At 41.5% G+C, this 19570-nt stretch overlaps 1 protein-coding gene across 1 annotated transcript in view; it reads left to right on the forward strand.

Moving 5' to 3' along the window:
* MYO6 (myosin VI) overlaps positions 1-16888 on the forward strand; it is a 692995-nt gene extending 676107 nt beyond the window's left edge. The window contains exon 30 of the mRNA XM_044077058.1: positions 14189-16888. Within this exon, the coding sequence (XP_043932993.1) occupies positions 14189-14388 (200 nt within the window). The 3' untranslated portion in view covers positions 14389-16888. The remainder of the gene's footprint in view (positions 1-14188) is intronic.
* Positions 16889-19570: the final 2682 nt, after the last annotated feature.

Below are 19570 nucleotides of genomic sequence, written 5' to 3' on the forward strand. Positions count from 1 at the left end.
GTGTGTGTTGTGCCTTGAGGTTGAACACCTGTCTTCTGGTTTTTCCATCTGTGTGGCGTTCAACCCCATGGCACTCAAGGACTGGAGGTCCAAGCTGATTTTGGCGGGTCTTCTGACCCCAGATTTGGCTTCTACCTCCGGTCCTCCTGCGGCTCCCGCTGCAGTTGCGGCAGCTGCCACTCCTACTTCCCTCCCCCCGGCCGGGACTCAACCTCCCACCTTAGGCCTGGAAGAGAGGGAGGCCAGGAAAGAGAAAAGGAGGGAGAAGCACCACAAGCGGCGGGCCGAGGCCTCTGCTTCGGCCCCCCCGGCTAAGCGGTCTTCTCCCTCCAGGACTTCTGGGTCTCCTCCGTCTCGTATCCGGTCCCCGTGCTTTTCACCGGGTCCAGAGGAGGAGGAGATCCGATCTCCAAGGTCATCGAGGCGACACTCCCATCCCGCCTCGGTGGCCTCATCGAGATCTACTCAAAGTCTCACGGATGCAGATTTGGACTGGATGATGAGAAGATTCCTCCAGGCCCAATTGCAGATAGGAGTGCTCCTGCCTCCCCCCCCCCCGGGGGGAGCTCGACCCCTTTTTTTGCCCCAATTGCTTCTTCTCCATCCCGCTTCCCGGGCTCGGAGTCTTTGGAGCCGGGCAGCCTTGGAGCCGGGGGTGTCTCAGGTACTTTGGCGCCGACACTTCCCTCGAGTCTGTCAGGTCCATTTTCTTCAGATCCGAGCTCTCGGAGCCGAGGGCTGAGCTTTGGATCCAGCGATATCGGTATGCCTTCGGCTCCGTCCGGGTCGGAGCATGCTGGTCCGTCGGATCCGATCACTTCGGCGCCGGCTCCAATCCATCCATTGGATCTGAGGGAGGGTCTGCTTTTGGACCCCAGAGAGAGCAGCTTTCCCTTGGCATTCGACGTGGTGGAGAGGGTCCTGTCGAGAGAATCCAGGCCTCCGGCCATTGCCACGGCTCCACCCTGCACTCCTTCTCAGTTGGGCCCGACTTCCATCACCCGGCCCCAGAGACAGCCTGCTCTGATGTCCCAGGTCGTTCCTTTGGAACAAGACGTGGCTGGTGAGACCTCCTCGGACAGCCCCCCCGAGGAGGTTCCTCACAAGCGAAAGTGCAAAAGGAGGCACCTGGACTCCCCAGAGTCCTTGACTGAGGACACAGATTTGGAGGAGGGGGAAGGCTCCCCAAGATCACCCCCCGAAGATGTATCATTTGGTGACATCATGGAGATGCTCAGGATAAAGGGGGGGGGTGGTCTGCCCCAAAGCCTACCTCGGATGAATCCGTGTTCCTGGAGGCGTTTGATGCAGGCCCGTCTACCTCTTGGGTGTCCCCTCTGGCCAACCCCCTGGTAGATTTGATTACTACCAGGGCGTGGAAGGAGCCAGACACTGTGGAGCCAGTCCCCAAGCGCCTGGACAAAATTCTTAGCCCACCCTCTGACAAGTCCCACTGGAGTAAGGGTCCCCCTGTAGATGCCATGTTGGTGGCGGCTGCCACCAAGAGGGAACTAGCTCAGGAGAGTCCCTCGGTTCATCCCCCGAGCAAGGAGTCTCGGTTGATGGACCATTTAGGGAAGCGGGTCTTTAGTTCGGCTACCTTCTCTGTGAGGTCGCTGAACTACATAGCACATGTGCTTCGGCTGCAGCGGGACCTTATCAAAGAGTACGCTGCATCGCCCCCTGATTCCATGTTGGCGGAGGACAAACGTTTGCACTCCACCTGGATGGCCACTCTCCGATCCATATCAAACACCTCTATGCGGCTTCTATCCCACGCCACAGAGGGAGCCGCTAGAGCCAGCAGAGCGGGCCTTGCCATGAGGCGTCAGGCCTGGCTCCGGCACTGTGATTTGGCGGAACCCTTCAAGGCGTCTTTCACTAATGCCCCTTTCGGTGGTTCTGCCCTCTTTGGCAAAACTGTTCGCGATACCTTGGTCCAGAGCGAGAAGGATGGGAAGATGTTGTCTGCCGTCAGAGTCTGCTTCTCTGCTTCCCAGAGGTCCTTCTCCAAGAACCAAAAGGGACAGAAGAAGATGTGGTTCCAGAAGTCGCAACAGTCCCGTCCCGCTTCGGACTCCCAGCCCTTCCGCGGCAGAGGAGGGCAGGGTGGATGCCGCCCTAGAGGCAGAAGGGGCCCACGCAACTTTGGATCCAGAGAACCCTTCTCAGACCAACCCACGCAACACCCCTGAGGGGTTGCCCTTCTGTTCCACTCTGGAGGCAGTCGGTGGGCATTTCTCGAAGCACCTAGCAGCTTGGGAGTCCATCACGACAGACCGCTGGGTGCTTCGCATTATATCCAGAGGATATCTGATTCCCTTTTCTCTTTACCCACGCAGCCGCAGATACCACCCCGATGTCCCACCCAATCAGTGGGAGGCCGCAGCAACAGAAATCCAACAGTTGCTGGGAAAAAGAGCCATCCAGCACATCCCCCCAGACCAGTGCGGGTCGGAGTTTTACTCCAGGTTCTTTTTGGTGCCAAAAAAGACGGGGGACTTAAGACCTATCCTCGACCTCTCCTCCCTGAACCTGTCAGTAACCAAAGAGAAGTTCCACATGGTCACCCTTCAATCCATTCTCCCCCTTTTGCAGGAGAATGACTGGATGTGCTCTATAGACCTCAAGGATGCGTACTACCATATTCTCATGGACAGGTGATCCAGAAGGTTCCTCCGCTTCCGGCTAGGAGCCAGTCATTTCCAATTCAGGTTCCTTCCCTTTGGTCTCACCACAGCCCCCAGGGTATTTACCAAAGTGTTAGCAGTGATTGCAGCCCACCTGAGGCTTCAGGGAATCCAGGTCTACCCTTACCTGGACGACTGGCTCCTGACCGCCCCGACAAGACATCTACTCTGCGCAGCCAGAAACTACTTTCTTCGTCTAGCTCCCCAGCTGGGGATCACTATCAACATAGAGAAGTCATCTCTTACCCTGACTCAGACTATAGACTTCATAGGGGCAAGATTAGACACAAACCAGCTCCTAGCTTTCTTGACCACAGACCGACTATGAACCCTGAGGCTACATGTATGGGCCATTCTACATTCTCCAGCTCCTCCGGCGGAATTGGTCCTGAGGGCTCTAGGCTCGATGGCAGCGGCAATCAACCTTTTGCCAATGGCACGTTTGAGCATGAAGGTCTTGCAATGGACCCTCCAGGTCCAGTGGTCCTTCCTTCGATTTCCTCTGAGCCATCCCATTCCCCTCAGCAGGGCTTGCAAGAGGGCCATCTTATGGTGGCTCCAGTCTCCGAATCTCCAGGAAGGATGCCCCTTTTCCATGGCCCCTCCCCTAGCCACAGCTGGGGATCACTATCAACATAGAGAAGTCATCTCTTACCCTGACTCAGACTATAGACTTCATAGGGGCAAGATTAGACACAAACCAGCTCCTAGCTTTCTTGACCACAGACCGACTATGAACCCTGAGGCTACATGTATGGGCCATTCTACATTCTCCAGCTCCTCCGGCGGAATTGGTCCTGAGGGCTCTAGGCTCGATGGCAGCGGCAATCAACCTTTTGCCAATGGCACGTTTGAGCATGAAGGTCTTGCAATGGACCCTCCAGGTCCAGTGGTCCTTCCTTCGATTTCCTCTGAGCCATCCCATTCCCCTCAGCAGGGCTTGCAAGAGGGCCATCTTATGGTGGCTCCAGTCTCCAAATCTCCAGGAAGGATGCCCCTTTTCCATGGCCCCTCCCCTAGCCACAGTGACCACGGACACCTCCCGGCTCGGGTGGGGAGGGGGCAGTGTTCGGGCAGGACAGTCCAAGGCACGTGGGACCCCACGGAGACCTCTCTGCATATCAGTGTCCTAGAGATGAGGACAGTGCTGTTAGCGTTGCAAGCACTTCAGCCCCTTCTTCCTGTAGGAACGATTGCGATTCAGTTAGACAATATGTCTGTTGTCTGGTACATCAACAAACAGGGGGGAACCAGGTCCTACCCACTCTGTCGAGAGGCCATGAGGGTGTGGGAATGGGCGATCTCCACCAACCGCTTTCTTATAGCAACGCACATTCCGGGGCGGTCCAACATCCTAGCGGACAGACTAAGTCGCACCATCCTGTTACCACATGAGTGGTCTCTGAATCGCGAGATAGCGAATCAGATTTTCACCGAATGGGGTCAACCCTGTTCTGATCTCTTTGCTTCTCCCTCGAACACAAAATGCTATGACTACTTCACTCTCATTTCCCCCTCCGGGGAACCTTCAAGAGATGCTATGGTGCATGCTTGGTCTCCCGGTCTACTTTATGCTTACCCTCCTCTTCCTCTGATGCTGAAGTTTCTGCAGAAAGCCAGCCGGTTGGGGAGCAGGATAATCCTCATTGCCCCATTCTGGCCTGGTCAACCCTGGTTCCCTTACCTTTGGTCTCATCTGGTGAATCCCCCTTGGATTCTGGATCCCTGTCCGGATCTAATATCCCACACCCTAGATCTCCCTCTCCCGAATCTGGACAATGTCAAGCTCACAGCTTGGCTGCTCCAGTTCCACTTGTAGCTAGGACTCCCGGTATCTCTTCCCCAGTTAGAACTATTCTAGTAGCAGTGCACAAGCCTTCTACTGGAAAGGTCTATAGTAGCAAATGGAAACGTTTCTCCATTTGGGCAGAACGTCAAAATGTGGATCCTTTCACAGCTCCTTTGCCAGCGGTATTAGACTTCCTGTCAGGGCTGTTTCATCAAGGGGCTAGCTCCTCCTCAGTCAAGGTTCAACATGCAGCTATCTCTCATTATCACATGGGAAATGAACTGGGCCCTTTGATCACCACGAAATTGTGTAAGACCTTCTTGAAGGGCACCTTTCTGCTCAGACCTCCAGTGAAGGATGTAGTCCCTCCTTGGGATTTAACGCTGGTGCTTCAGGCCTTAACAGCTCCCCCGTTTGAGCCTGCAGCTTCAGTAGATCTTAAATTCTTGTCATGGAAAACGGTCTTTCTTGTGGCTATCACCTCGGCTCGAAGGGTCTCTGAACTACAGGCCCTCTGTGTAAAACCCCCATATTTGACTTTTCACAAGGATAGAGTTTACCTCAGGACCAATCCCTCCTTTCTTCCCAAGATTGCCTCTGAATCGAATATTAACCAGTCCATCAACCTACCAATCTTCTTCTCTAATTACCAAAACAAAGGAGAATATAAATTACACTCACTGGATGTGCATAGACAACTTCGCTTCTACATCCACAGGACATCTGGTCATAGGCAATCTGATCAGTTGTTCGTCTCCTTTGCCAAATTTAACTTGGGTAAATCTTTGTCTAAAGTCACGCTGTCTAGATGGATCTCACAGTGTATCCTTTTAGCATATGAAAGTTCTGGCAGGCCCGCACGTCAGGGAGTCCATGCCCACTCTACTCGGTCTATGTCTACGTCTGCAACTTTTAGAGCTAGAGTCTCTTTGGATGATATTTGTTCAGCAGTCACTTGGGCCTCATCTCATACCTTTATCAATCACTATAAATTGGACATTATTTCCAGAGGGAGAGCATCCTTTGGCTCTGCAGTGCTCCGAAACATCCTTTCATGAAGGCCACCCAAGGTTCAGGTAGCTGGGGACTCTGTCCCATAGGTTGCTGCACAAATGAAGTTAACTACTTCAGATTAAGAAGTTATGTACTCACCATAACGTTCCATCTGAGTAGGTAAACTTCATTTGTCAGCAACTGTCCCTCCTGCCCCCTCACTTATGAATGTTTTCATACTCAGGTCCACGGGTGTTACCCACTTATTTGAAAGTATTAGTCTTCGGACAGTATCTGCTTTTGGGCAAACTTGATCTGAGGTCAGTCAGGGTTGGCAGGGGATTACGGGTAGGGGGAGGAGCTTGGAGCTCGGATCTAAAGCTGCTGAAAACTGCCTGCTTGGATCCGAGGTCGGATCCGAATCCCCATAGGTTGCTGACAAATGAAGTTTACCTACTCAGATGGAATGTTATGGTGAGTACATAACTTCTTAATATCTAATCTTTCCAGTCATTAATGTATGTAACAACAGTTCTCCAAGCTGTGCCAATTGCACAAGTGTGATTTTCATCAGTAAGTCTAGATTTACTAGTAATTAATGGAAAACAAATCATCCAACTTTTGCTTCGATCTGAACTACCTTGGAAAGTGCTTATTGATGTTTTTGCACTTAAAAGGAAGTACATTCTGGATCTTGATGTAAAAATAAAAAGAGTAGCATTTCAAGCCATTCTGTAATCTTGGCTAGGAAGTAATTGTATTTCGTTTTCCATAAAAATTAAGCATGAAAGTTAAATTTTATGCAGGCTTGTGAAAGTCATGTTTTATTTATTTTAACTGTGTCACCCATGCACATTTTTGACAGATAAGCCGAATCATACTGTGGCCTTTCTAGTCCAAACTACCATAATGTTAAGTGGAAATATGTCAGTACAGTTTTTATGTAGCGTGAGGTGACTCAGTTGCACACCTTCCTTTAATGTATTGGTGTTGAAACATTTGACATTTTAGTGAATGCATAGCGATGCAAGTATGGCTACTGCCAGTTAGTTACACGTTCAAGAATGGTAACTTTAAATGGAAGTGTATACCCTGAGTTACATATGGGAGAGTGGTGAAATGGAAGTGTATACCCTGAGTTACATATGGGAGAGTGTTGAAATGGAAGTGTATACCCTGAGTTACATATGGGAAAGTGGTGACATGGAAGTGTATACCCTGAGTTACATATGGGAGAGTGTTGAAATGGAAGTGTATATCCTGTTACATATGGGAGAGTGTTGAAATGGAAGTGTATACCCTGAGTTACATATGGGAGAGTATTGAAATGGAAGTGTATACCGAGTTACATATGGGAAAGTGGTGACATGGAAGTGTATACCCTGAGTTACATATGGGAAAGTGTTGAAATGGAAGTGTATACCCTGAGTTACATATGGGAGAGTGTTGAAATGGAAGTGTATACCCTGAGTTACATATGGGAGAGTGTTGAAATGGAAGTGTATACCCTGAGTTACATATGGGAGAGTGTTGAAATGGAAGTGTATACCCTGAGTTACATATGGGAGACTGCTGAAATGGAAGTGTATACCCTGAGTTACATATGGGAGAGTGTTGAAATGGAAGTGTATACCCTGAGTTACATATGGGAGAGTGTTGAAATGGAAGTGTATACCCTGAGTTACATATGGGAGAGTGTTGAAATGGAAGTGTATACCCTGAGTTACATATGGGAAAGTGGTGACATGGAAGTGTATACCCTGAGTTACATATGGGAGAGTGTTGAAATGGAAGTGTATACCCTGAGTTACATATGGGAGAGTGTTGAAATGGAAGTGTATACCCTGAGTTACATATGGGAGAGTGTTGAAATGGAAGTGTATACCCTGAGTTACATATGGGAAAGTGGTGACATGGAAGTGTATACCCTGAGTTACATATGGGAAAGTGTTGAAATGGAAGTGTATACCCTGAGTTACATATGGGAGAGTGTTGAAATGGAAGTGTATACCCTGAGTTACATATGGGAGAGTGTTGAAATGGAAGTGTATACCCTGAGTTACATATGGGAGAGTGTTGAAATGGAAGTGTATACCCTGAGTTACATATGGGAGAGTGTTGAAATGGAAGTGTATACCCTGAGTTACATATGGGAGAGTGTTGAAATGGAAGTGTATACCCTGAGTTACATATGGGAGAGTGTTGAAATGGAAGTGTATACCCTGAGTTACATATGGGAGAGTGTTGAAATGGAAGTGTATACCCTGAGTTACATATGGGAGAGTGTTGAAATGGAAGTGTATACCCTGAGTTACATATGGGAGAGTGTTGAAATGGAAGTGTATACCCTGAGTTACATATGGGAGAGTGTTGAAATGGAAGTGTATACCCTGAGTTACATATGGGAAAGTGGTGACATGGAAGTGTATACCCTGATTTACATATGGGAAAGTGGTGACATGGAAGTGTATACCCTGAGTTACATATGGGAGAGTGTTGAAATGGAAGTGTATACCCTGAGTTACATATGGGAGAGTGTTGAAATGGAAGTGTATACCCTGAGTTACATATGGGAGAGTGTTGAAATGGAAGTGTATACCCTGAGTTACATATGGGAGAGTGTTGAAATGGAAGTGTATACCCTGAGTTACATATGGGAGAGTGTTGAAATGGAAGTGTATACCCTGAGTTACATATGGGAGAGTGTTGAAATGGAAGTGTATACCCTGAGTTACATATGGAAGAGTGGTGTGTATACCCTGAGTTACATATCGCAGACTGTAGTTGAAGTTATGTATTCAGACACGTGATGATCTCATTATCTGCAAGTAATAATGCTGCAGTCTCTCATGACTTTTTCTGAGTATCAGAATTCTGCAGTACAGGACAGAGGAGTAAACTTTAGGCTGTGGTAGCAAGCAGATGTCTGGTTAGGTTTTTGAGCAATAAGCTGTTGGAGATAAGAATGGAGAGATTTTTGGTACAAAAGAAATTGAATGAATGCTTACATTTCAAAAAGTGGTGAGGCAGAGAAAGCGAGAGAGAGAGAGAGAGCGATAGAGATATATAACAAAGATAAAATAATACCAATTAGGTTACCATTAAAAATGTCCACTGAACTAAAGAACTGTAAATAACCGTGCCAGTGTGTTTGAATGGAATACCAGTACTTGGCTGAATGTCTTGCACATGAATATAAAAAGATATTGAATTGAGTTGTGTAGATACATGCACTTCAAAAACTAGTAAGGCAGAGAGAGAGAGAGAGAGATGTAACAGGCATGAAGCCAGCCATGGGGATTAATATCAAAAGAAAGATTCAGCCTGAAGAGAAAACCCCAGCTCTGTTATGCCAGTAGCTGAAAACCATGCAAGCAGAAGTGGAGCTGTAAAACAAAAAGTGAATGATTGTATGTGACATTTATAAAACAGCAGTGAATACTGTTTGCAGGTAATGGTTCTACAGGTACCAGTAAAGGAGGTTGTCAAGGAGAACAAGTTATAGGAAAATATCATGATTACTAAGCCATGCAATTAATGGTCTACGATTAATAACCCCCCACCAAAACCCAATACCCTGATCAGCTATTAATTAAAAAATATTAATTGCCTGATCAACTATGAAGAAAAAAGAAAACTAAATCAGAATATTTCTGCATTGGGAAAAAGACCCTGTTCCTTTTATGTGTGGAGCTGTGCCCTCACACTCCTACTTCTTATGTATATACTAACTTCAAGGGTACACAAAAGTGGTGAAAGGGGAAGACATGCTAGTGCAAAAAAGTAATTGTTCCATGACACCCCTCCTCCAAAATCCATAATACATTAAAAAACTGCCTTTTTTTTGAAGAAACCTGAAGATGAAACAGCTGCTTTGACAAGATGGGCATTCACTGAATGAAACCCAGTGAAAGTGAAGCTAGTGAAAGGTTTTACTTGTATATTTATATATAAATAGATAGATATAGATATAAGGTTATACATACATATGTATATATATATATATATATATATATATATATATATATATATATATATATATATATATATATATATATGTTTGTAAATAATAGTTAATAATTCATTATTTAGTATTTTAGTACGATTAAGAAGACTGTCATTCCAGCTGGTCTGCTAAGACTCAAGTCCTAGATATGTGCATGCTTGAACACTGCAAGGCTAAGCAGAGGAGCTAGCAGCTACTCCATGATCATTTTGCTTAGGGCTACACATGAAAAGTACTCTACCACAGAGCTGACAGGAGGGAGGAAAGCACAGCAGAGCTGCTCAAATGTAGTGATGAATCCTTTTCACACAAATTAATTTGAGAATGTTACTAAGGTCAGTTGTATTTACTGGACTTGTACAAAGTGACAGGAAACTGTCCAAGAGATGTGGTATATGTCTGTGTTATATGATTTTCACTAAGGATTTTGATTAATTCCCAAGTTTATCCTTCTGAAAAAGGCATTTGTGTTGCATAACAGGTCAGCATGCATAACCGATACATTGCCCTGTATTCCAGAAGCATTTGCATGGTACACATTGGAGCCATATAAGGTGTTGGAAGATACAATCTGTCCCACACCACCCTAATTAGCTTCCAGCTGTACACAGCTTTGAGAGCATATATGTTGGGAGCTAAGTCACTCCACCATGAAGAGTCCCCCCCAAAGTGTCAGCCCATCAGGACTGCCTCTTTTTGAAAGGGAGGAGGTATCAGCTGTTTAGTCCTCCCCCAGGCCAGCACTCTGGTACCTGAACTGCTTATTGAACTGGGCTCTCAAGTGGAGCAAATGAACACCCTAACTCTGCCCACTGCCATTTAATTACTTGATAACTGCAATTGGGCATTGGGCGTACATGAGAAGCCCCTTTTGCTCTGATCATAAAACTAAAACAGCATTTATTATTAGACGCACATGAATGTTTTTAAACAGTAACTTGCACATTTTCACTGTCTAGCATAAACCTTTTGCAAGGTATAGCTGAGTAATTCAGGTGGTCATTTACTGCACCATTGTTTTATTGTGTATTCATTAATCTAATGGCGGGATAATGCATAAAGATGTCCTTTTTTTGTGAGAAAATTAAACTCCATTCCAGAGATATCATGGAGGCACTCAGGGATTTGATAGTGTATTGCATAGTTGAAAAAATAATAGAAAACAGAATGAATCACCAGAAAGGGGAAAATTCCACGAGAGAGTATTACCTGTATGGGATAAGTATGGTTTCTTTTGCAGTGAAAAGTGTCTGAATCTCAGTGTGTTTTATCTCAAGTAACAGAGCCAGCATATTGCAGTATGCCATAATGTGGTGCTGAGTTGTTGATTGCCATAGGTAGTAGAGGTAGGGAGCCGAACTTTGCTAGGGCCATTCTGTAACTGAAATAATATAAATCTTTAAGGATGTCAGAAACCTTACTTTTCATAGAAACATCTACTAGAAACGCAAATGACACTGTATATGCATACTGATGTGGCTAGAGAAGAGGAATGCTTACAAATGGGTATCAAGAAATAATTCTTTCAAGAGAGTTGCAGAGACATGGAATAGTTTAGATTTACACAGTTTAGAATAGTTTTTAGAGGTTTTGTTAGCTATGTTTAATCACAAGGTTATTCATATGTCTAACTGGTTAGGGCATAGCTGGCAAACTGTGCAGATAATTTGAGGGGGTGGTAGACTTAGAGATTATTAATTTTTGATGACAAGTATTTGCTCACATTTGTTCTGTCAAGTCATCTGGAAAGGTAGTACGAAACACAAAGTTGGAACAGGAAACAACATGTAGCGTGGAAGAACGTTTAATAACACCAATTAAGTGCTTTCTTCAGGTTGTAACACAGGTGTCTTCAGAACAATCAAAAAATTAGATTTTTTTGATTGTGGTTGGTTGGTTTTACCCATGTGGCATTTAATTGGAGGGATATTTAAATGTGAATTGCTCTGTCTATTGTTGTTCTGAAGAAGTCTGTGTTACAACCTGACGAAAGTGCTTAATTGGTGTTATTAAACAATTTTCCACGCTACGTGTTGTTTCGTGTTCCAGCTTTCTGTTCAGTATTTTGGATCTCTGGTTCTTGGTTTGGTTAAGGTAGTACAGAACACAGAACTGTGCACTGTGTGTTATTTATGATTATATAACAACACCCCATTAATATTCCAAAACGTGCACACTGATTGGTCAGCGTGCACGTTGTAAATCAAAGACTTATAGTAATGGAAAAAGGTCCGGTCGCCTGGAATTTTTCCATTAGTATAAGTCTTATTTTATTTTTTTTTGGACAGCAACGGAGAATGGAAGAGCTCTGTTGCTGTTATCTCGCTATGTTAAATGAGTTTAACATAGCAAGATATCTTAAAAAAAAGCAATGGAGATCTTCCTTTCTCTGTTGCTTTTTTTAAAGTTGTCTCGCTATGTTACACTTGTTTAACATAGAGAAACAGCTTTAAAAAAAGCAACGGAGAAAGGAAAATCTCTGTTGCTTTTTTTTTTAAAGCTATCTCGCTATGTTGAACTCTTAACATAGCGAGAGCTATGTTAAACTCTTTTAACATAGTGAGACAAGTTTTTAAAAGCAACGGAGATCTTCCTTTCTCCATTGCTTCCACACACACAGTTCTGATCTACTGCGTAAATATACGCATGCGCAGTTCTTCAAAATACTGGACAGCTGCGGAAGGGCAGCAAGGAGGCATTATATAATGCCTTTATTTCAGAAAAGTATTTTTTTTTCTTAAATAATGTCATTATATAATAGCAATAACCCATGTTTGGGTGTCGGTAATGCTGGATTTACACACTGTTGTCTTTGTTTAGCCACTCGGGCTTCACCCTCATGACCAAACCACACCAACCATGGGTAAATCCAGCATTACCCACACCCAGGCATGGGTTATTGCTTAATTATTACATGTGGGATGTAGAAAAGTGGAATCTGCAAACTTAAAACATTCACATTTCATAATTTATGTCAGTTTTATGCAAAAATGAATAGAAGTACATTATTCATTCCTGAGCAGTAAACAAAGGGACTAGATTCACAGGAAGTTTGGTGCATACACATACTGAGTTTTATTATAGAGTACAAATCTAAAAGTCTGAGCAATGCTTTAAATATGAAAGAAGGGGATATAGGCGATAGATATCTTACTGGTACACAGTACTACAGTTCACATCATAATCAAGTTGTCATTACAAAATTAGTCTTTGAAATGTGACATCTTAAAGCTCTACCTTTTATGGCAGTCTTAGATATGGATTCTTTTTTGCTTACATTTCTGAGTATAGTTAAAATTATCTAAATTTATTTGATAAGAGAAGTAATATTTTGTAGGTTGTTCATTTAATTTCGTCTTTTTTGTGCTGAGTTTTTTTTAGGACAGTGATGAATTTATAATGTTAAGGACATATCTGTTTTTTAGGAATGTATGCCTTTAAGATTTTAAGGTAATTACTTGGCTGATTTTCCAATTAGAATGATTAAATGATTTTACGTATAGGGCAATATAGGTACTTTGGTTCTGATGAAGTCTATGATAACAGAGGTGGATGAAAGTGCTTAACCAAACTTGTATAACATGTATAATAAAATATTATTTATTGCTTTTACTGTTTGTTGGAGAATTTGTCACCTTCTGCACAGCCTTTTTGTTTTGTATGTTTTATTAGTGGCATCGGTACAATATTTTTTTTTTTTACATTTGCATGTCCATTGTCTTATGCACAGTGCAAGCCATACTGCATTTGTTTGAGCATCTTTAGAAAAAAAAACATGTGACTTAGAAAATTTCAGTTGTCCACTCATTGCAGTTTGCTTCTTTCTGCACTGAATGCCTAATTGAAATTGCATTGACCCTTTGGGATATTGTTATATTCTCTGTGCACTTTGTGTTTTTTTAACAAATAAAACAGCTGTACCAAACTATGTTTTAAAGGGCATGTTGACACTAATGCCACTGTATCTTCTTGGGTCTTGTCTGTCATTGTTACTAGTCCCTTGTTACTCATGTTGTGACAGCATGAATAAAGGTGGTAACAGAATCACTCCCCAATTTTCAGGGTTGTTGTACCTTTAGAGTATTCTATCGTAAAAAGCATTGTGTCATTGTCACCAGTATGCTTTATATATAAACCAGCAGCATTGTACTGCTTTTATGCATGCTGAACATGAGCTGTTTCTGTTAGGTCTATATTACATCATTGAACCCCTAAAAAAGCGAATGATGATTAATCGACCCCATGTAAGCGAAAGCTTCCAATGTCAAAACCTCAGAACAGTGATTTTTTTTCCCCAAGGGAAAAAAAAAAATCGCTGTTCCAAAAAAAAAAAAAAAAACTTTAAAACATTACATAAAGTGGAGGGAAAGAATTTGTTTAAAAGCCATTTCGCTATTTTGCCTTTTCATTCTTTTACGTTCGATCAAGAAGCATTCGACAGAATGTGTCTTCGATCACGTAATAGGAACCCATTTCTGTTCAGCGTTTGTAATTGTAATTTCTGTCGGAATTACCACCTGCAACATACCTTGCTAAGAAAAGGTCAGGCATGTTCTGCCTTGGGAAATAAACCAGTGTGTTGGCAGTCAGTGGCAGCATGTAGTTACAGATTGGATGTGTTTTTTCTTTCTGAAACGTGAAGTTGGGCTGGTGGAATTTTGCTTCATTTTGTGTTGCGTTATTCTCAGTATTTCTGATTTTGAATTACAGGTAAGGATGACATGGAGATGTGTGAGCTGAGTTTAGAAGAGACTGGATTAACCCGGAAACGTGGAGCAGAGATTCTACCTCGTCAGTATGAAGAAGTGTGGGAGCGCTGCGGGGGAATCCAGTACCTTCGGAGTGCAATTGAGAACAAGCAGGCCAGGCCTACATATGCTACAGCCATGCTGCAAAGCCTATTGAAATGAAATCTGGTTTGCACACTGATGTATGTTTTAAAGGGAAGAGTGCACAGATGGCATACAATGGGGGGCAGGAGTCTAGGATAAGTAGGGCAGTAGAATATTCATAAAGATGATGCGGAAATGTTGACAATGAGAACAGATTTTGTTAATTTTAAAAGGTTTGTTAATTTGTAATTTTTTGTTTAATTTGTGTAGTGAGCTCATTTGTTTTTGCACTCCTGCAGTAACCTGCTGTATGGAAGAACCATATATTTAATTTGGTCAGCATTGTCTTCTGTGTGTACATGTATATAGATATTGTAATATTCTTAAAACTGGAACTGTGAGGCCTTAACTTTAATGTCTTATTCTTTTTTAATATACTTTTTGTAACATCAGAATGCATTAGAACTATCTCAGCATATGTTTCCTTCCCTAAAAGTAACCTCTGGGAGCCACTATATTTTAATTTTACGGTGTCCAGATCTGTGCTCTATCTTTTATCTCCAGATTGTCTGGCAGAAGAGAGATTAGTAACATTATAAAAATAAACATTTGGAAATGCTCGTAACACTTCAGTTACTTTACATGTAACTGTTGCAACCCATTTGAAAAACACACAAGGCTATTCGAGACAAGCGGATCACTGTTAGATAATGCCTTCTTCCCAAAAGTTAATGTATTTTACTTCCCTTGAATTCCGTGGAGGAAGATAATGACACAATGTATATTGTGAGATTCTGCTTGTTCTTCTGTGACTGCCAGTTTAATGAAAGCACTCATCCAAAAGCTAGTTGCCTGACATTTTTTTGCCCTCTGTACTCTCTTATTTATGTAACTAACTTTAGTGTCAGACATGGCTCTATATTAAAGAAGGAACTGATTCACAAAAGACTGACAAGTTATCTTCTGTCACTCACTGCTGTTTTTAAGTTACCGTATTGTGAGTTGTAGTAATATCGATGCTACTATCATCTTACGGATTTTGCTGTAGTCTATAGGCTTTCATTTTACTTTGTTTTAATTTAGGTACAGTAAAAATCACCTAGCTGAGGTGGTGGCATTTTATTTATATTGACTCTGAAGCTTCTGCACAAGTTTCAAGTGGGAGGTTAAATTACTCAATGAGAAACTTAGCAGGGACGCAATTCGATTCTTACTCTTTAGGTACACAGGTCTGTGACCAGGTACTGGGCTTTAATGCCTCCATTTGTTTCCATATTATGAAATAATGGAAGGTTTGACAACCATTTTCATAAATTGTAATGCCCTTTGTTTGGGAGCTTTCATATTTAAGAGTTGGATTGTAAACACTCAATAACATGAATATCGTTCTTATGTAAGGATGTTATCCATGCATCTCTTGAGTCTCAGCTTGAGAGTTTTTAAGTGCCTGTGATACCATGTAGATGTAGAGAATACTGCAGTTCCTTTTATTTTATTTTTTAATTTTCTTTATTATGTTAGTAACGAAATGTGAAAAGTGTATCCTTTCTCCTATAAACTGCTTCTGACTTTGTTTTCCTTCTACACATATACTTACCTCCTTTTCAGATGTTCCATATTTATATTAAACTGTAGTTGATAAATAAAAATGGCATTGACCTGCATATTTGCAGTTGACCACGACAGTAAAGAAATTAAAATGAAGATAGATTTGATGCCACTCAATGTGGTAGCTTTTTAAATGATTTCACAAAACTGTTAAAAGCTTTGTAGTTGGAATAAAACTCATAAGGCGCTTCACTTCTCTGAAAATAGTAACAGACCCAGGCAGACGTAGCACTACACTGATGGCTGTGTTCATTACTTCATACAGACTGAAAAAAACCTGACTGGTAATACAAGCGTGGAAAACTGTTTGTATGTTACCATGCTGTGCTCATGCTATGCACTAAATAAATGATGTTTTATAAAGATGGCATATGAAGAAATAAAGTAAACGATTCATTATTGCTAATGGTTCACAGTGGTAGAAATATACACTTTACTGTTAAAGAATTACCTGAGATGATTTCCGTACACAAGGTGTTGGGACTTTGCTGATAGCTTTCCAGTCTTGCAAATGTTTGCACTTTAGTGCTGAATCTGGATACCTGTAGGTAAACCTGTACTGTACCTAGCAGAATATTTTGAAAAAAAAAAAAGCAATGTATATGTTAGAAGACCTGTTTAAGAGATTATAGTGGATTTTTTATTGCAATCTGTCTTTTAGTATGAAAAGCTCCCCATTCTCTTCTGTGTTGTATGTGAAAATGTTTGTAAGCAAAAACTAGTTATTTATTTATAATTTGAATTATAGGTGATTATGTCCTAATCTAAGAAATGAGCTTTTTCAAAGTTTTACTTTGGAAAAAGATGGTCATTTTCAACTTCATTCCATAAACAAGGATTATTTCTTTACATGCAGGACATGCACAGTCTTGTTTTGATTTTTTTGTCTTGAAATGTTCTGCCTGAAATGCTGATCTAATACTGATGTACTGAACAACTTTAAAATAAATGCACTCCATGTAAAAGTAAAGGAATCGTGGCTTGGTGTCACATTTGTGTATATGTATTTCTGACAACAGACATTTGAAATATAGCAGAATTAAACTTTATGGTCTTTCAGATTTGGCTTGCTGTACAGCAGCTGCTTCTGTCTTGTTTTACTGCAATTTCTGCTACTTTAATTTGTTTTTTTTTCTAAGGGTTTAAAAGAAATCTCTTTTTAGGGTCAGTTATCAAGCACTTCTGTTGTATTTGTGGCTGTAGAAGGATTAGCGCTATTTGGATTGTATGATATGCTGAGAAGCAGCATTTTTTTCATTAAAGTAAGAACAGGAAAATGATTAATCTCACACCCATGGGGTTTACATTGCAATGCCTTAATCATCAACCCCTTTTTACAACTTAATTTTAAAATCTGCATCATTTTGAAATAGACAGCAGATCAGCTTACAAGCCTCTTCTCAGGAACCAACCTGGAGATAGTGCTGCTGTTTTGCCACTGGTGAGAGAAGTAGCAGAAATTCCTAGCTGTCACTGACTGTATATTGAAAACAGGACTTCCCAGTTGGCCTGGATGCTATTTCTTTTCATGGGAGAGTGGGGTCTCCTCATTTCAAAATTTGACCATTGTGCAGCTCCATGCCCCATTGTGCTGAACTACCTAGTGCATCTACCAAGAGAAAACCACAACTAACCTGACCCTGCAACATGTGGGAATAGAGTGCTGATTGCTGGTTCCTCGACACTACCAATCACTAGAGAGATGGTGACCCACATCTAAGAAGCCAACTTGGGATTAGTGCTACTGTTTAGCTTCTGGTGACAGAAGGAGCTGAGAGAAATTAATTCCGTACCTGTCACTCACTGGATGTTATGAGTGGGACTTCCCAGTTGGTCTGGATGCTGTTTCTTTGGGGGGAGGGGGGGGGCTTCAGTTCAAATTTTCAACCATCACATAGCTCCAATCTCTGTTGTGCTTAGCTATCTAGTGCATTTAGCAAGAGAAGAGTACAACAAACCTTCTGACCCTGCAACATCTGGGACTCTAGAGTGCTGATTGCTAGAGAATCCTACAACTTGCTTATCAGGAACCAGTTTGAGATCAGTACTGTTGCTTTGCTTCTGTTAATAGATAGAGCAGAGGGTTCACTGCACCTTTGACCACAAATGGAAAAACTCCTAATGCAGTTTATGAAATGTGCTTGTCAAAAGCAAGATCATTTTTAATGAACCCAAGAAACTCCAAAATTTCTATGGAGTATAAAACCCTAGTTCCATTGTGCAGGGATCACAGTCTGATACACACATTTAATATAATAAACTGTGAGGTCACTATACTTCAAGGAAAATAGACTTAACTCCTTGCTAACCTACATTCAACAAAGTATATTAAGCTCAGAGCCTGTAAAGAAAACAGGAATGACAACCTGCTTTGAAAATCAGTAGTGTGTCCTCAAACTAGTTATATCTCTGTTTTTTTTTAATTCAGAATATAGAATAGAGCAAATAGATTAGAAAGGTTTTCCAATGGATGAATTATGTCATCTTTTGAAATGTGCCAAAATAACTGGTCAAACTATCAGCAAAATGCAGGCATTTTAGTGGAATAATATTACAGCCTGCAAAATATAACTGCACTCTTCTGTAAACTTGTATACAGGTCATTCTTTATGCATTTGTCATGGCATTATGTAATTAGTTCCATGCAACTTACGTAGCTTCCTCCTTCAACAAGATTTTCTAAATGATTTGTTACTGTAATAGTCTGGTTATCAGAATGTAGCAAAAATTAGTTGGACATTAAAAAAATAGCTATTCAAGTACACCTCTGTAGCGGTATAGGTAAATTATATTGAAGTACACCTCTCTTTTGGTATAGATTAAGTTTGTTCCACTGATCAAGCCCTCTCTAAACTGAGCTATTTGAATCAGTTGTATTTTACTGGAAGCACTGAGAAAGGAAATAGTCATCAATAGGCTCACAGCCATCATTGCAGCACTGTCCTGTTGGGGCAGAAAAGCTTCATAGGGCAAATGTTAACAAATGTAGTCCTGATAATAAAACTGCTGTTATATTACAGAAACAAAACATTTAAGTGCTGCATTTCAGCCAAACGATTCACTAAACATTTTAGTTAAAAGCATTTACACTAAACATTTTAGTTAAAAGCATTTACAGATTTTAAACAATACTAGATAGTGGCACAATTATCCCAGAGCTATATATATATATATATATATATATATATATATATATATATATATATATATATATATATATATATATATATATACCTCTTCATAAAAAACAGCCTACTTCCACATTAAAAGAGGGGAAATATTAGTGAAAATAATATCATTTTAGCATGTGCTGCTGGAAGAAATATCAGTAAAACATAATTAAAAATGTAACTAATCACTGAATTGAACAGCAAGGGAAACGCAATACATATAATCTGCTAGTAGAGTACTAAGCCCATATAATTTGCAAACTTTTGAACTCTTTTGACAATGTGACTTAATTTGTCTGGTTTACTGCCTCTGAGTTGTCCCAAAGTATGAGAGACATGTAGATGTACAGCAAACTTCTTAAAATTAATTTCAAAATTGCTATAAATAAAAATTGGTTTATTTTGTAATATTTAATATCATATCTGTAAATAAAACTAATTTATCTCTCCATCTTATGTACCAACACTCTCCATATGCTATA

Source organism: Protopterus annectens, chromosome 1.part0, assembly GCF_019279795.1.
Source record: "Protopterus annectens isolate FY-2018-M chromosome 1.part0, PAN1.0, whole genome shotgun sequence".
Taxonomy (NCBI): domain Eukaryota; kingdom Metazoa; phylum Chordata; order Ceratodontiformes; family Protopteridae; genus Protopterus; species Protopterus annectens.